This window comes from Podarcis filfolensis (genome assembly GCF_964270895.1).
Source record: "Podarcis filfolensis genome assembly, chromosome: 1".
Taxonomy (NCBI): domain Eukaryota; kingdom Metazoa; phylum Chordata; class Lepidosauria; order Squamata; family Lacertidae; genus Podarcis; species Podarcis filfolensis.
Genome location: NC_139604.1, coordinates 88,324,860 through 88,342,645, shown reverse-complemented (window position 1 = coordinate 88,342,645; position 17,786 = coordinate 88,324,860). Strand labels below are relative to the sequence as shown.

The 17,786-nt window shown below is 42.1% G+C and overlaps 2 protein-coding genes across 11 annotated transcripts in view; one reads left to right on the top strand and one right to left on the bottom strand.

Annotated features, from left to right (window-relative positions):
• ZFYVE26 (zinc finger FYVE-type containing 26) overlaps window positions 1-9,879 on the bottom strand; it is a 54,377-nt gene extending 44,498 nt beyond the window's left edge. For 3 of the 5 annotated variants that reach the window (XM_083603666.1, XM_083603668.1, XM_083603670.1), the window contains exons 1-9: window positions 9,741-9,879; window positions 7,260-7,457; window positions 6,436-6,514; window positions 5,181-5,270; window positions 2,122-2,662; window positions 1,823-1,953; window positions 785-949; window positions 560-648; window positions 76-239 (exon numbers count right to left, since the gene is read on the bottom strand). In XM_083603666.1, the coding sequence (XP_083459792.1) occupies window positions 76-239; window positions 560-648; window positions 785-949; window positions 1,823-1,953; window positions 2,122-2,662; window positions 5,181-5,270; window positions 6,436-6,514; window positions 7,260-7,450 (1,450 nt within the window). In that variant the 5' untranslated portion in view covers window positions 7,451-7,457; window positions 9,741-9,879. The remainder of the gene's footprint in view (window positions 1-75; window positions 240-559; window positions 649-784; window positions 950-1,822; window positions 1,954-2,121; window positions 2,663-5,180; window positions 5,271-6,435; window positions 6,515-7,259; window positions 7,458-9,740) is intronic. The other 2 variants (XM_083603667.1, XM_083603669.1) reach the window with 1 other exon arrangement.
• On the top strand, window positions 9,740-17,710 carry LOC310759064 (galectin-related protein A-like). 6 transcript variants are annotated; one of them, XM_083605886.1, is made up of 5 exons: window positions 9,740-9,876; window positions 11,437-11,540; window positions 14,899-14,987; window positions 16,755-16,929; window positions 17,406-17,710. In XM_083605886.1, the coding sequence occupies exons 2-5, from the start codon at window positions 11,514-11,516 to the stop codon at window positions 17,547-17,549; spliced, it is 435 nt and encodes a 144-aa protein (XP_083462012.1). In that variant the 5' UTR covers window positions 9,740-9,876; window positions 11,437-11,513; the 3' UTR covers window positions 17,550-17,710. The 6 variants fall into 6 exon arrangements, with proteins under 6 accessions (XP_083462012.1, XP_083462011.1, XP_083462014.1 ...); XM_083605885.1 differs by lacking the exon at window positions 9,740-9,876 and adding an exon at window positions 9,908-10,013; XM_083605888.1 differs by lacking the exon at window positions 9,740-9,876 and adding an exon at window positions 10,004-10,024.
• Window positions 17,711-17,786: the final 76 nt, after the last annotated feature.

The window sequence follows — 17,786 nt, the reverse complement described above, 5'->3', positions numbered from 1 at the left end:
GTATCCAACAAACAGGTTAGATGGACACTTGGTTATATCTACAGCCATCTCTCCCCTCCCCCCACCCCCATTTACCAGGAGCTTCTTCAGTGTCCCTGGCTGGAATTGCCTGAAGAAGTTCAGTGACAGCTTCTTCGTTCAGGGCCACAAGATTAGTAAGATGGTGCAGAAAGTAAAGGGATGTGTGGGACTCCAAACTGTGCAAGTGCTGCAGAAGAACCTTCTCTGGGATAATATTACTGCAGGAGAAAAGAAGCCTAGTTTCAATGGCAGCAAGATTAGCTTGTAAGTGCACATTTTGTCAAGAGAAGGCTTCACAACACTCTGATTCAGATTTGTCTGCATGAAGTCTTTTATGTACCTGTTAAGGGGAATGTCAGTTGAGTGCTTAATGTGTGCAGCAAGTGGCCATTGCACACATTCCCCAGGCCTCATGGACATCAACCATGATGTGTACATCCATCCTCGCAGAACATGTGTATATCAAATGAATTTTATGCTTTCTCCAGCCATTGTGCATAATTCTCAACAGGTTTCCCCACCACCACCATGCTGTTACCTATTCTGTTGAATACACCATTCAAGAACTTCCACTTGGGCACACAGTCCATCACAGAAGTCTTTTAATACTGAGTCATTGTGGAGACCCTGTTAAAAAGAAATAGGTTTGCATCCATTCAAAGCAAAAAAGCCCTCCAATTCCTCTTCTTAAGAAACTGACTGGAATCAAAGCAAGGAAAAACATTGTGCCTTCCCCTCACAGGCTTGATAAGGCCTGACGTACCTGAGATTTGTGAAGAGTCCACAGAAGCATTTTTGCCGACTCTAAACTGTGACACTGAGTCCACCCTAACAATATCAGGAGGCGACTGAGGTGGCTGAATTCTTGCTGTAGTAAACTGTTGAGGCTGGAGAAGTCTTCCCTTTTCAATAAAGTTAATGCTGTACCCTAGAGAAAAGAACCACTTGTTTGTTTTAAGACTGTGGAATGCCTGAGTGGGAAGCAGAGTTAAAATTGCAAAGTTAAATTTGCAAATGTTAAAAACAGTTCTAAGAAATTGTTCATGTTCTGTTCCTCTGGCCTGTAGGGAAGTAGCCCCTGGAAAATGTATGGATAACATATGCTATTACCACCCCTCTCTCTTAGTTCCAAATGACTCCTTCAGGATTTTATGTAGACACAAATCATTCTAGCATAATGATCCAAAACCTGTACTGGGCATGGAACAATTCAAAGGGACTAAGGCTATGAAGAATGCATGCCTTGTATGTGTTAAGGTTCCATGTTCAATCGAGAGCATCTTGGGTACAAAGACCCTTTATTGAGATCTCAGAGAGCTAGCTATTGTCAATTGGGTTGGACAGTACTTACAGTGAACGTTCAGCCTGACTCCACAGAAGCAGATGCTAATATCTATATTAAGTGCTTCAACTCACTTAAATCCCATTCACCTTTATACACTATTTACACTCTTGTTTCAGACCTTTTCAAAGGCACCATTTCATAACATATGAAGGGTGTTACCCGTAGCAAGCCCCTTGATTTAGATAGGTAAGCCCACCTTCAAAAATAAACAAATCCAAGAAAGAAATACCTAAGTTACACCATTAATCAGAGTAAGCATCTACATGAAGCACATAGAGTTCTAGTTTGCAGTTCACTGACTTAACTATTAAGGTACTAAAACTGCAGCACATTTGCCAAAGATCTTGATAATAAAGCTGGTAGTGAGTTCACAAAGTTCTTTGCCTAACTCAGAAACAATGGCAGCCACATGATCCATTACTCAACTCCTATGTGAATGTCTCATAAGTGATTTACCAGAATTTGTTCCAAAAAGTGCTTGTTGCTGCTCAGGCAGTAGAAATAGGCAGCTTTCCAAGAAGGAGCGTGTTCACGATCCAAGAACAATGCCATCACTGCCCGCTCTACATCCAGCTGTTCAGATGTACCTGAAACACCCATAAGTTGGGTTAATTTCACATATAGTTAAGACACAGAATAGCACCAAGATGGGCAGGCTCTCTATACATTTTAGCTACAGTCACCAATTATCTCCTGGTTAAACTAAGCCAACAGTTATCATTGCACAGCAAAGAGACATGCAAATTTAAACAAACCTTTGCCAGGTAACTTCAGTCCCAGCAGCTTCTCTCTCATCTTCTCAATGAATACACTGCTGAACAGATTGAGCAAGGCATGGCTGTCTTTCCTGAGCAGACAGCCAAGCAGCCTCTCTTCTTTCAGCGGGCTCCGCTCAGCCCAACAGGCATCCAGAAGTTCTCGGCAGAGAAGCCGTAACTCTCCAGTCTGATTCTCCACCTCCAAATTCAACATGCCAAGGGCATGATAAATTTCATCCACGGCCTCGCTCCCACTAGATTCCAACAACTCTGGATTTAGCTGGAGTCGCTTCAAATATTTTAGGGACTCCCAGAGAAAGTCAACGAAGATGTGTTGTGGAGAGCCGCTGTGTGAGAGCGAAGAGCTCTGCTCGGCAGAATCTCTCTGGAGAAGCTCCAAGATGGCTTGCAGCTTCCGAGGAGCCTGCAACAGCATCTTTCGGAGAGCAGAGAACACCTCGGCACTGAACAGCTGCACGGCTCCATCTCTCGGCTTCCTATTTGGCCCATGCCTGTTTCCAAAAGCTTCATATAGTTCCTGGGGAAATAGCTGGATTAACAGAAGATTCTTTCCACAAATACAACTGAGAGACGTAAAGAGGTAAGCAGATATATAAAATATGGAGGAACCGTCAACAGCATTGGCCCAGTTTACACTGGGGGTCTAAGAGAGCCCCAAACATAGTTAAACATCTGCGCTGGACAGCCCCATTCCAACTCTATCTGCATACTGCAGTTACAAGGATTCTTCATGTAGCACCAGAGGAGAAATGATGTTGCTGGGTCCCTGAGGCTTCCTTGCTCCTCTCTGGTGCTATAAGAAGTATCCCCTAAGTGGCAGAGAATGAATGAGCTGATGGTGAAAAAACAGAGAGAAGACTGGAATTAGGTTCACTAGATGACTGTAGAACCAATAGCTACTACAGAGAAGCAGAGATGTCGGGCCACAGCGAGGATCTTTTTAATTCTCCTGTGTGAACTGGGCCATTGTCTGCTATCTAGGTCAAAGAACAAGAACTGCAAACACTATTAATGCTTATAGCTATTGAAAAGAAATCAGCAAGAAGATGCAAAATTGACAGACACAAGAGGAGAAATAAATGATGGGATGGTGATGCTGTCCAGCAATTAGAGGGCCAAAGATTCCCCACCCCTGGAGTGGAGAAATTCCCTTTCTCCCCATGCTGCTGCTGCTGATAATGGTGAATTATCAGGTTACTATAACCCCCACTCCCAATCAGAGACACTCTATCCCACTTGTCACACTCTGGTTAGATTTCCGTCATTTTTGCAAGGAAATAGCTTCTTTGCAAGAAAATTTATGAACATGACTGTTAAACAAGTAAAGGGCAGAATGAGCATCAAGCATTTCATTATCAAAATATTTTCACATGTGCTAGCCTCTCTTGTGGGACGCGGGTGGCGCTGTGGGTTAAACCATAGAGCCTAGGACTTGCCGATCAGAAGGTTGGTGGTTCGAATCCCCGCGACGCCGGCTCCCTTGGCCAATAAAGCGAAATGAGCACCACAACCCCAGAGTCGGCCACGACTGGACCTAATGGTCAGGGGTCCCTTTACCTTTACCTAGCCTCTCTTGTAAATTTATTCTACACCTAAAGAGTAGGCCAGGGAGCACTTTAAAATCAAAGCAGTAGTTATCAGCTTTAAATCATGAAGTAAAGGTTTCAGAAAGACTTATCAAAAGCTAGTTACATTTTCAAAGGGAAGCTAAACCAGCTGCATCTTGTACAGAAAGCCGCATGGTTTTCTCTTCTTCTTTCAGTCCTATTTAAGGGGTTTCTCACCACAGCCATTATGTAGCTGGTTACAGATGTCTGAGTCACATGAGTTTCTGACTGCATTTTGTTAATCATGACACATGATCCTAGAGCACCTTTCTCTTCCACAAACTTTCATTTTCTTTAATGAAGTTTTTTACACAAGTAGAATGATGTGGTAATATAGGATGCAATAATATCAAAAATAAACTGGTGACCTCTTAAAACAAGTAGAACTCATAAACAGTGTTCCTGAAAAAATTAAATCAGTTGAACCATTTGGTATTTGATCTCAGGTTGGCGATATCCAGTCCAGAACCGAAAGCAAAGCACTTAGAGAAAAACTGAGAAGCCTAAGAGTTTGACACTAAGACTCAGAACTTTTCCTATTACCTAGACCTTTGGGACTAGAAGACAGAGCTATGCAGATCCACTAGCAGTCTGAACAATACTTCATTATGGACCTTAAAACTGAACAACTTTTCTGGAATTGACGTGGGCCTAACAATTTTACTACACAAAGGCAGGCAGTTCCCCAACTGTTGTTTATGTTTTATGTTGGGAGGTCCAGAATCCGACATATTAGGTTAAAAACAAACAACCATCCATCAACCTTCCCAAGAGAGGTGACAAAGCGATAAGATAAAATCGTAACATAGGAATATATTTTATACCAAGTCAGACCACTGGTCCATCAAGCTTGGTACAACCCACACAGACTCCAGAGTTTCAAGCAGGATTCTTTCCCAACCCTTCCTAGAGCTGCCGGCATTTGAACCTGGGGCCTTTTGCATGAAAATCATGTGCTCTCCAACTCAGCTTGGCCCTTCCCCAAATTAATGCATCCAAAGTATGACTGTTCCCCTTGAAGGGATCAATGACATTCCCAATAATCAGTCATCTTCAGAAGGCTGGAGCTGACTGGCAATAAACTTAAGCATAAGGGGGAAGCCTCGCTGGCAAACATCCATAGAGATGGCAATCAAAACACTCAAGAAAACTAGGTAACATAGGTTATATTTTTTTAACAAGCCACACAAAGTTCACTTAAATAGGCATGGATTCGGACTAACAACTGAAGTGGTGACTGCTCATCTGAATCACAGCCAGCTAACTCCTGGATCACCCCACATTTCATATGAATTCCAGGAGTTGGAATTATCTCAGGGCTGTACTGCTCAGCTGAATTCGCTGTTCATACACAAGCTTTGCACACATAAGAGCAACATTAAATGTAACGCCTGTTGAACCAAGTTCACCCTCAAGAAGCAATCACACCTTTAGAACAGCATGTGAGACATCCTTTTCTAGTTCTTCTAGGAGAAGCAAGAACTCAGTTTCTCTCTGGAGAGCTTCTGGAACTGTTTTCTAGAATGATTGGAGGAGAAAGAGAAAAGAAATTGGAATGATATGTATTAGAATAGGTATGCAAATAAAATACCATATTTTCCCGTGTATAACCCCCCCCCCCCGTGTATCCCCCTATTTTGGGGGACTCAAATTTATGAAAATGGGGGAAGACGACCCCCGTTTTTAACATTATTTTAGAGTAAAAAAACCCTAGTCTTATACACAGAAAAGTACGGTATATCTAGTGAGCGCTTTTTGTAGACATTTTAGATGTTTTAAAGCTTTTAGGAGCTGGGGAGAGATTGCAATTTATTTTCCAGTCTACTTTGATACGTCCTGCTCAAATAGACTAATTTCAAATAGACAGGCATTCAGCCAACACCTTTTACTTGCCAGTACTTATAAACTAAATATTTGGATCAATTAGTTTAAAAAATGACAGCTACAATCTAAGGGAACAATTTATGGGAACCTTGCAGAGAGCTGGAGGGTGGTGCTTTTGGCGGGGGGCATTGCCAAATCTAAAAGAATGTTTTTGCCCACTGGTTCAGTAAGACTGCCAACTTTCTTACTGAGTCAACTCCTATGACTATGCCAGCTACTTAGCACACAGAAACGAAGCAGAGGATTTTCTTATCACTTTATCCCCATGACAGAATCTATATCTGTGTAAGTTCTGCAAGTCAGTCTGCCTTTCAATGAACAAGGGCAGGAACATCAAAAACTTAGAACTGCCACTGGCGTTTTGCAAGAATTGAAAAGAAAGCATCATTATATGCATCATTTTGCTATTTGAACAGAGCTAGCTATTTTGCATTGTGGCCTATCGATTCAGAATATCAACAGGACTTGCACTATCAAACTAATTGAAGAAGAGCATAATGTTACAGTCATAGCCAGGCATAGGCAAACTCAGCCCTCCAGATGTTTTGAGATTACAATTCCCATCATCCCTGACCACTGGTCCTGTTAGCTAGGGATCATGGGAGTTGTAGTCCCAAAACATCTGGAGTGCCGAGTTTGCCTATGCCTGGTCATAGCCAAAGCCTTCTTTAATAGCCTTCTGATTTTTTTTGTAATTACTAAAACAGCAGCAATTCTCAAACTTCATTGGGTGCTACAAAATTTCTCAAATTAGGACAGAAGTATTTTTCTTATCTGGAATGGAACAGATTTTTTTTACCTGCTCCCATGCGAGCCACGTCTGCAAAACAAGGAGCCAAAACCAAGCAAGTTTTTGAGGACTGTGCTTCGATCCACACCTACAAGGAGATATCCCCAAATTAGTCATTTTCCATACTAAATTCATTTATCTAGAAATCTCAGTAACTTTGGAACTGCTTTGAACTGCAGCCCTAGCAATGGTGCTCAAAGCTCTACCACAATCGAATCCATTCTTGAACAAAAGAAATTCAAAGGGAGACTACAAGATGAAAGCAGTAAATGGCAGTATATCAAGAGGTTCAGTACTATTGCTTGTCTATGGTATTGCCACAATCATTTGTCATCACATTACATGTGATAACTGACTTACAAATATCAGGATACCTGTGTTTTCAAACATTGTTTTTTTGTGAATCGTCCCTGTTATGTAATTCTTATCATCCTCACATTTCTGCATTCCACTTCCTTCTTTCCTCAAAGTTCACAATCACTCTTCCCCTCTGCAAATATCTATGTTCCTGCTATTCAGGATAACACTTCATGTATCCAGTGGTGAACTGGAGTTGACAGAAGTCGATATCATAATAAATTTGTTAGTCAATAACCTTTGTTATTTGTGTTGCAAAAGATTAACACTGCTGCCCTTTTGAAATTACGGTAATAAGGAACACACTCAAAACATACTTTAAGGCTGCATTCACTTACCTGGGAATAAGCCCCACTGAAAATAATGGGACTTTCTTTGGAGCATCTATGTACAGGACTGCACTGTAATATTTTAAAACTTGCAACTTTTTCACACACTTTCAACTGTTAGTTACCAAAAGTCAATGTAGTGCTCACCTCAGATAAGAAGGGCAGACTATTAGAGCATGAAGGATCCTTTCCACTTTTTCACAGCCATCTTCCTGCCACCGGTGTAACTGAGGAATGCAGGCCTGTGCAAGTTCCCAGTCTTCCCTCTTCACACAATCACAAAAAAACCAGAAGAGCCGTTCCAGGGATGCAGATTCCTCCTTACCAAATGGATGCATCTTCCTGCTTCAAAATGCAAACAAAAGACTAGAACTCATCAAATCCTATTCTTAAATCATATCTGTCAAACATTCACTTACAATGCACTTCCTAAAATGAGAGATGGAAATTTACAGAAAGATTCATGTCTAGAAGTGGAACTTTAATCTTTCCCTACACAGGGACGTGGGTGGCGCGGTGGGTTAAACCACAGAGCCTAGGACTTGCCGATCAGAAGGTTGGTGGTTCAAATCCCCGCAACGGGGTGAGCTCCCGTTGCTCGGTCCCAGCTCCTGCCAACCCAGCAGTTCGAAAGCACGTCAAGTGCAAGTAGATAAATAGGTACCGCTCTGGTGGGAAGGTGCTTCCGTGTGCTGCTCTGGTTCGCCAGAAGTGGCTTAGTCATGCTGGCCACATGACCCGGAAGCTGTACACTGGCTCCCTCGGCCAATAAAGCGAGATGAGCGCCGCAACCCCAGAGTCGGTCACGACTGGACCTAATGGTCAGGGGTCCCTTTACCTTTACCTTTACCTTTACCTTTACCTTTACACAAAGTTAGAATGTCTAGCAGGACAGACAACTAACCTAATATACTTGATTGTCCACATAAACAGACAAACAAGCACTTTTATAAAATAACAAGAATAGCAATTGTATTGTTTGCCCATTGAAAATCCGTCAAAACATTTGTACGTAAACAGGTGAGAGTGAAAACAGGAAAGTGGAAACTGCAGCTGTCTAGCCTTCCCTCAGGCCTAACAATAACAAGTTGAGAGACTAAGCTGATCTTGAGTGGAAATACAGGGGACAGTATGGATGCAAGGGAAGCTATAAAAAGGGGTTAAATCTTTGTGAGGATATAGAAATCTCTGAGGGGGCTGGGGCTGAGCCTAAGCCAGAGAGGGTTAGCAAATTCTGCATTAAGATGAGCAAAACCTTTTAGCCCAGCAATAATTATTCCTGCATGTTAAAAAACTCCCCAAAAACTTTAAGTCATCTAGTGGACTCATTAATAAACCAGGGCTCATTTATTATACCTGAACAGTTCTTATGGTGCCACAATCGACTTAACTGCTCTGTGGGAAACTTTCCACTACCAAATAAACTTTGCCCAGCTAATCTATGATGAATCAAGCCCCGCTTGATCATGCAACTTGCTCCAATTCACATTTCATAAAATATTTATTAAAGTTTTACAAAAAAACAGAGGTTTACAGAGTAAAAAGAAAGCATAAAGAAAAAAAAAGGACAGAACTTTCTTTATGTATGCAACAACAGCAGCAAGGATACTTATTGCAAAGTATTGGAAGACACAAGATTTACCCACCCTGGAAGAGTGGCAGATGAAGGTGGTGGACTATATGGAATTGGCAGAAATGACTGGCAGAATCCGAGACCAGGGAGAAGAGTTGGTGGAAGAAGATTGGAAGAAATTTAAAGACTACTTGCAGTAATATTGTAAAAGTAATGAATGTTAAAATGATGTTGGATTGAAAATAAGTGATATTAGCAACAAAGTTAATAAGAATATGCAAAAATGGATAGATAATGGATGAAAATATACAGCTATAATATGTTAAGATATAGAGTTAAGATAAATGAAAGAGGGTAAGGATTTGCTGAATTGATTATGTAAATGGGAATACAAAAAGGGGAGGTGTGAGGAGGTCAAGGAAACAAGCAAATGAGCTTAAAGATATCAAAAAATGGATTTGTTTTTAATTTTTTCTTATCTATTCGTTTTTTGTATTTTGTATTTTATTTCTTTTTTCTTTTTATGTATTTTTGTATTTTTTGTATTTTTTCTCCAATTCACATTTCAGTTTCTTAAAGAAGTACCATGAGAGGCACTACTATTCAAGTATCAAGCTTAAAAGTATCTGATCTAGGTACCTTCACTCAGAATTACGTCCCACCAAACAAGCTCAGTAGAGCTGACTCCAAAGAGGTTTAAAGAATTTAGCACTGACGTTCCGTGGCTGCTTTCTATACTTGACAACTTTGCTAAAAGGTTACTCTCATCACGTGGGCAACTGTTAATTTAAAAGCCTGGCTATATTTAAATAACCACCCGCAACAGTCTACTAGTGTCTTCCTCGCTCGTCTCGGCAAGCGAGCTGCCGTGCCCATTTCATGTGAACTTCTCCGCCTAAATACCCCTGGCAGGAGGCTCTCCTGCGTCCTCCTCCGAGTCTCGTTTCACCCAGCGGAGTTTTTCCTTTTCGCCCCCACCCTCCCCATACTTTCCCCCAGCATGTAAAGGCAGCGCAGGCAGGGAACCGGCAACTCTTGCCTCGCATAGGACCCACCTGGAAGAGAGGTCCAACCACCAGTAGAATATACACTCGCCTCGCCTCAGGAGCTTATCCTACTGTCATCAGCGCTACCTGCACTCCCAAACAGAATCAAGTCCGGTTGCCGCGGCCATGTTGAAAAGCTAATCAGGTGATCGAAGCGACAGGCGGAACAACCGGCTTATTGGGCAAGGGGGACGCCATCTTTCTCTAGGGCAACGAAGCCCAACAGTTGCCATCTCTGAAGCGGGCAAAAATATCACGTGTCTGGAAAGACAGGCGCTCGTGGTCCGCATAACGTACAATTTATTTACTGATTTTTAAAATTTTGTATTCATCCAAAGATCACGTTCTCCCTCATCCTCTCTAGTTCGGTTGGCTGGGATTTACCCAGATTTACCATACAGTGCTCCTTTATTCCACTAGCTGGCCGGATCCCTAGCTTTCGTTATATAAAATAAAATAAGCTAGTGTCTCATCAGGCAAAACGTGTAGGCCTTCCGAGCCATTCTTTTTTTTTTTTTTTAAAAAAAGCTACTCTAGTCTACTGTCATATTTTAATGTTGCTAGCCAATGAAGCAAGTAATAGCTGTGACTGACATTTAGGAAAGCAGAGCACACAGACTAAAATGTTAGACTGACACACCTACTGTCTGGAACTTCTTGATTCATCTTGAAGTCTGGAGGCGACTTCAACAGAGAAATGGTTGTGGCCCTATAGAAAACAATTCTGAAATTTAGGGTTATTGCGTAGCTGTGATTGGGCCTGTGCACCCAAAAACAAAAGGTAGTAAGTCTCTCCAAGTCATCTTTTACATCAAGAAAATGGGTCACCCTAACATTTGCAAACATATTAAACAGTAAACATGCCAATACTGTACTTAATGCTAATAAAATTAATCATTAAGAGAATGTTGGGTATTTTATATGGCAAAGTGGTCTAATATTGTTATACTCATATTGCTAAGAGGGTGGAAGAGAGTACAGTAGTTTACTACAACCCTGCAGTGCAGTTCAGAGAATCCAGGACTGGTATATTTCAGGAAATACCTTTGTGGGACCTACATTACATGTGAATGCATCTAGTCCCTTTGGAGGGAGGTGACTCTTTTATAGTGTTTATTATTAGAGCTTCTAATAGCAAATAACTCTTTAGGTCAATGAAGACTGCAATCTCTCATACCTGGGAGTAAGTCCTGCAGAACTGAGTGTTACTTGCTTCTGACTGTATAGGATTGTGATGTGTAGGGTGAAAAAACTTGTTAAATGTTCATTTCATTGGGTGCCGTTTACTTCACCATTCAGGTCTGATCGTGAACTAATTTATTTCAGCCTTATTGTCAGTTTTAGTGCTGTTCAACACAGTGAATTTCATGTACTTCCAGGCATTATTTATTTATATGCCATTGTATGTGACAAGGGTACAAGTATATCCTCTATTATATGTGTATAAAAACTGTTGTTGTTTTTGCACCTCTGAAGCCAGTCTTTGAAACTTACTGGTTGATCAATGGCAAAATGAACAAATTCCCCTATTCCCAAAGCATTATGTCAAATATTCTTCCCTCTTACTCTGTCCGGCATCCATCTGAAGATGTTGACTGTTGTGTGACTCAGCTATCTGCATGGGTGGTGTCTAACTGGTGTTTGCTAGAGATAATGTTCCCCACTACATCCTCTATTCTGGCTCTTTTGTTTGTTTTGCTTATAGGCAGGAAAAGAACAAAACTTTTTCCATAGACTTCTAAGAAGGCCTAAGTGTAACAGGCAAAAAAACCCAAAAAAAACATGACGGAAAATGACAGGTGCACAACCGTAAGTATTGAAAAACCTACTTTCTACTTTCTTGCAAGCCTATTTATTTGTGTAAGTATGTAAAGAGGAAGAGGCAAATGAGTTTTTATTTAACTTATTCATTTTAATGTTACATCTCTTTGAATCCTGAAAAAAATATCAGATATGGATTTGCCTGCCAGTCCTAATCCCGTAAATGTCTTTGTTTGGCTGCAGCATCCACATTGTTCAGACAGAGTGCTATTAAATGCTTCTGATGCATTGAAATCAGAAGCAGAAAAAGAGGGCTCAGAGAGTAGGAGGCGAGACAAACGAAACCAGTCTGTTACCCTTTGCGAGTACAGCAGCATACATTTCCCCCAATTACCATATTGTAAATAAGCCAAGCGATTCTCTACCCATTTTAAGTGACTATGTCAGTGAAAGGTGTCAGTCAAGGCTGCAGTTCCTGCCAACCATGAAATTATTAGTTGTGAGATAACATGATTGTTTTAGATGTTTGAAACTGTTTTAAGTCCATTTTTATTTTTCGTTTTTAAAAAACCGCTTGCCACCTTGGCAAGAAGGGCAGGATATAAATTTAATAATAATAAATTGCCACGGAATGCAGTGAGACTTACTTCTGAGTAAATCCATTGAGAATCAGGCTGCACAAGAAAAGCTACTGCAAAGTACTTCTACGGATGGCATTTTAAGATTAAGATTCTATAGAAATAACTGGTTAAATTGAAAATGGAAAATGTTTTGCAGCTGTGAGGCTTTAGCATAACCAATGACGGTCATGAAAACTTTTTAAAAATGCATATCAGGTAACCAGACCCATCCTTGTGGATGGCAGCGCCAGGAATCAATCTAGGTTGAAAGCAGCATGCTAAAGACAAGCATGAATAATAATAATAATAATAATAATAAATTTTATTTATATCCCGCCCTCCCCAGCCGAAGCTGGGCTCAGGGCGGCTAACAACAATCAAAATAATCCAACATTCCGGACTGAGAAAACACTATATTTTTGTTCTACAAATGGCTTGGTGTTTGTGCAGGCATTGTGGTGCAGTACAGAATCAATCTGCAAGGAGCTTTTATTTTTGGAATGAAGCACTTTTCAGGAGCAAATAGTAGATCTAGATTGTTTGTGTACTATGTAGAGAAAAACAAGCACTCAGTCTCCTTTGATTCTAGAATAAAATGTCATGTGCACAGCTTAAGAGTCATCCAGTACAGCACATTTTTGTACTGGCAGTTCATTATTGCTCTGGAAGGTGTTTGGACACACATTTCACACATTCCAGATTACATTCCATTCTGTGATCAGTGCTTTTTCATTGTCTAGCAAGTATTCATGCGATAGGTCCCCTCACTCCATCTCTCCAAAGGACTGGAGGGAAAGAGTTCAAAGTTATGCCTGAATACGAGATTAGTGGTTTTGTCCTTGGAGTATTCAAGAAGGTTTCAATGAAGGATTGCTATGCCTCTAGTGAGCAAGGGATGTGGCACCTTTGACCCTCCAGATGTTGTTGGACTCAAGAGCTCCCATCAGCTGCAGCCAGCATAGCCAATGGTTATTTTAATACATCAACACCTGGAGGGCCACAGGTGCATTATCCCAGTTGAATAGCCATCTCTCTTAAACAGGATTTGGCAGTGGGTGTAGGGTGGGAGGAGATTGTAATGTTTCAAAAACTGTCAAAGTATTTACAACCAGAGACCATGCTTTAGCATATAAATAAAAAAACAATAGTTCTGAAATAAGAGGCATATTGTTATGTGCTACCCCAATCTCTGAGTGGTGAGAAATTCCAGGAGTTCCAGTGCTTACCTAGGGTTTGGCTTCCTTGAAATGAAAGTCAGTGGAGACGACACTTTCTTTAGGATCAGGGGCAGCATTTCCCATTTCATCGCTTGTGGCCTCCCCTGCAGTTTTATCCTCACAAAAGCCCTTTGAGGTAGCTAAGGAAGAGAGAGATGGGTCACCTATTGAGCTTCATAGCTTAGGATTTGACTCCGTGGCTGTGTATACACCATACATTTGAAGCACTTTACCTCTCACAGAACAACAATTTCCAGCACCCTTAATAAACTACAGTTCCTAGATTCTTTGGGGGGAAGTCATGTGCTTTAAATATATGCTGTGTGTACACAGCCACAGGTCTCCGTTTCCAGTCTAACATTGTAAGCATTGTATTACACTGACTGTTCACTACACATTTATTAAGTCTAGAGCAGGGGTCAGCAACCTTTTTCAGCTGTGGGCCGGTCCACTATCCCTCAGACCATGTGGTGGGCTGGACTATATTTTGAAAGAAAATATGAATGAATTCCTATGCCCCACAAATAACCCAGAGATGTATTTTAAATAAAAGCACACATTCTACTCATGTAAAAACACCAGGCAGGCCCCGCAAATAACCCAGAGATGCATTTTAAATAAAAGGACACATTCTACTCATGTAAAAACACGCTGATTCCCAGACCGTCCGTGGGCCTGATTGAGAAGGCGATTGGGCTGCATCCGGCCCCTGGGCCTTAGTTTGCCTACCCCTGGTCTAGAGTAACCCAAGTGTGAAACGAGGTTATTCAACCTTTTCGGGCTTGAGGGTACATTTGGAACTGTTGGAGGTACCATAAATATCCATTTCATGGAAGAAAAACAGGTGATGCTCACCCATCCCCATAACACCTAGTCCTCCCCGCAAACTCCCCCAAATAAAACCGAGACAAGAAAAAGCAGGCAATCTTTCTAAAAGTCAGCTCCCCAACCAACCAAAAGCCCAAAAAACGACTTTAAAAAATTGAGAGGGGTCAGGGCCTTGACAAGTGCCAAGGGGGCTGTCTGAAAATGATGTAGTGCCCACATTGTGGGCCCCAGGTGTAAAGGAATGCTTTCATGAGGCAGTGCAATCCCCAGCAAGACCTACAGTCCAAGGTACACTCTTGTGTACAGCTATCTGGGTGTAACCCTCAGTGAACGCCAGTTAAAAGGTTTGAGCTTCACATCCATTTTCCTTTCTCCTACAGGGTGGCTCTTTGGATGAAAGGCTGTAGCTCAGTTGTAGGTGGAGCACTTGCTCTGCATGCATAAGGTCCCAGGGTCAAATCCCAGCATCTCCAGAGAGGACTGGGAATGTCCGCTGTCTGAAACCCTGGAGAGCCACTGCCAGCCACATTATTCCAGTACCAAGCAAGATGGACCAATAGTCTGACTTGGTATAAGACAGATTTCTATGTTGTTGTTTTTAATGCAAAGCTTAAAAGACAGGTACACCTAGGAAGAAAACTCCTGTATTACTATTAGTAATAGATAAATATGCAGCTTTGTATTTTATTGTACAGATGTCATTTTCAAACACATATTCAGAATTATTGTTTCCCCCATTAGGTGGAGAAATACGTCGGTGAGATTAAAGGAGGACTAAGGCCAACCATGAAAATCACTATCATGGGGGTAATATGCCCTGCCCCCAAGAGGCAAGTGTGTCAGCCGGCATTCTAGCAGCTGCTTCATGGATGTATCTGGCGAAAATTGCTCATAGGTGCAGATCTATTGAGGAATAGCATTAGCTGGGCAAAAAGGGAGAGATAGTATTGTCAATATGGAGAACATCAGAGGAGCACTGAACATAATTCACTATTTCTGAGCACTGTAGCTCAGCACAGCATAAATGACCATTCTTAGCTCACATATCCAGACATTAAAGGTAAAGGTACCCCTGCCCGTACGGGCCAGTCTTGACAGACTCTAGGGTTGTGCGCTCATCTCACTCTATAGGCCGGGAGCCAGCGCTGTCCGCAGACACTTCCGGGTCACGTGGCCAACGTGACGAAGCTGCTCTGGCGAGCCAGAGCCACACACGGAAACGTCGTTTACCTTCCCGCTAGTAAGCGGGCCCTATTTATCTACTTGCACCCGAGGGTGCTTTCGAACTGCTAGGTTGGCAGGCGCTGGGACCGAGCAACGGGAGCGCACCCCGCCGCGGGGATTCGAACCGCCGACCATGCGATCGGCAAGTCCTAGGCACTGAGGTTTTACCCACAGCGCCACCCGCTATCCCATCCAGACATTAGTCCCTTCCAATTCTAATATTCTATGATTCCATAATTAAGTCTCCTGTGAACCCAAAGTAATCACTCAAAAAGGTGGCTGCCTGCTGGAACTCTGCATGCTTCTTCCAATTCACCTTCACTGGGGATGGGTAATCCTGCTGACCCATCTCTGCTTCAGTTGTGGCTGGAGCACTGAATCATCCTGATTCATCACAGAATTGCCTCTACTCTCACCAAGGCTCCCTATTGCCCCTCTGCATGAGCCAGTGCTGTGTGCTTCCATCCTTCCCATTGGGAGGGCAGGGGAAAGGGGTCTTAATTTTGCTATATTTGTTTGTTTGACTGGATCATTCCAACACTTCCGATGCAAAGATGGAGAAGAAATAGCTGTTCCCAGAGGAGGCATTCCCAGAATAATGCCCCATGCACAGGGCCAGCCCTGTCAGTAGGCAGAAAGTGGGAACCCAGCTGTTCCTTCTGTACCCCCCCAGCTGTTTCCTTCTGTTGCTGTTTTGTTCTGCCTTGTCCCTCTAATCTGGCCTGCTGCTTTATGTGCAGTACAAGAAGCTATCCTATCACCCCTGGTGCTGAAGGAAAATTAATCTGCATGTCTGGTCAGCTGTTTAAAATTTGCTTGAGTAGCCACACACAATGCACCATCGCTTCATATATCTGTGCTGTTTCTTACAGAGCACTATGGTGATGTCACACTAAAAAGGCAGGCTCTGTGTCATATCTGATGTATGTTTCTGTACAGTTCTCATAATGCTTTTTCAGGGTCTAGGCCAGTGCAGTTTAGCTACTTTTCTCCAATTGCAGTTGGAGGTAAGCATTTAATGCAGGGTTGGACAACCTGTGGCCCTATAGAGACATTGCTGGGCTCCCACCAACCCCAGTCTGCATGGCCCATTGTGAAGGATGGTGGGAGCTGCAGTTCAACAGCATTTGGAGCATAGCTGTCAATGTTTCCCTTTTTAAAAGAGAAATTCCCCTATTCCGAATAGGATTCCTCACAAGAAAAGGGAAAAGTTGACAGCTATGATTTGGAGGGCCACAGGTTTCACATCCTTAGACTAGGCCATACTTACCCTGGAAACAAATATGACATTATGATGCCACAGCATGTGATAAATGAGCTCACATTATGTTAGATTGCTGAATCATTACTTATCACATGTTAATTCCTTCAAGTTTTTCAGTGACTTTGCTCTGTGACCCCATGGATTCCAGTCTGGACATTGGGCTGTTGCTTGCGGTCAGCTTTCTTGAGAAATCCATTGTCCGGAATTCACGGATTGCTGGGAAATGGGGTAAAGAGGAAAAGACCATTCCCTACTTCCCATTTACAGCAGGGGAGTCATTTAAGGTAATTTTACTTGCTAGTATGGGAGACAGATATATAGATAGAGATATAAACTGCCTAAGACCCTCTGGCCCAGTATTGTCTCCTTTGACTGACAGCAGCTCTCCAAGGCCTCAGGCAGATTTTCTTTTTCAACTCTTCAGATTATCTAACTATAGGTGCTTGGAACTAAAATTGTGGTCATGTTTGTAATAAACATGTCCTCTGTTTGCTCCATCTGTATTTACAGGATCAAAAGGAAGACCATTTACTTATTTATAAAGCTATTTCTAGGCTGTCAAGTCATAATAAAATATGGTTGTCATTTAAGTAGATCTTCCAGTGTAATATTTCCAATTCATTTTCAAAAGCGTCTACGTATAATCAAGTTCCATTGAAATCAATAAGCTTGCAACTCAATATTTTGTGGGCGCTCAACTTTATTGGGATTGCTGTCAGGCTCTGCCCCTGCCACCCATGGATCTCCTTTGTTTTTTCAGATGGAGCTCTTGTGTGAGCATCAGCAGATTCGGGTCTTGCTTGATGGACGTCAGCTCTGCAGTTTCACTCACCGCGTGCAGCCTATGCAAAGGGTGACAGCTTTACAAATCTCCGGAGACATCAAGCTCACCAAAGTGGCTTGAAGAATATATAATCCCCTATCTCCCCTTGGTTGGTGAAGAAATGTTCTCCTTATGCCGTTGGATGTTGTTCCTTACTTTTGCTCTTATGTGTGCTTCTTGAGATTTTAAATGAAGGCTGAGCTCTATAAATAGCCCTATTATACCTTGATAAGTTGCAGCAATATATTTCAATGTGCATTCTTTTCAAGCTGCAGCACTTTTGTCTATGGCTGTTTACACATCACCGGCTTAAAACTC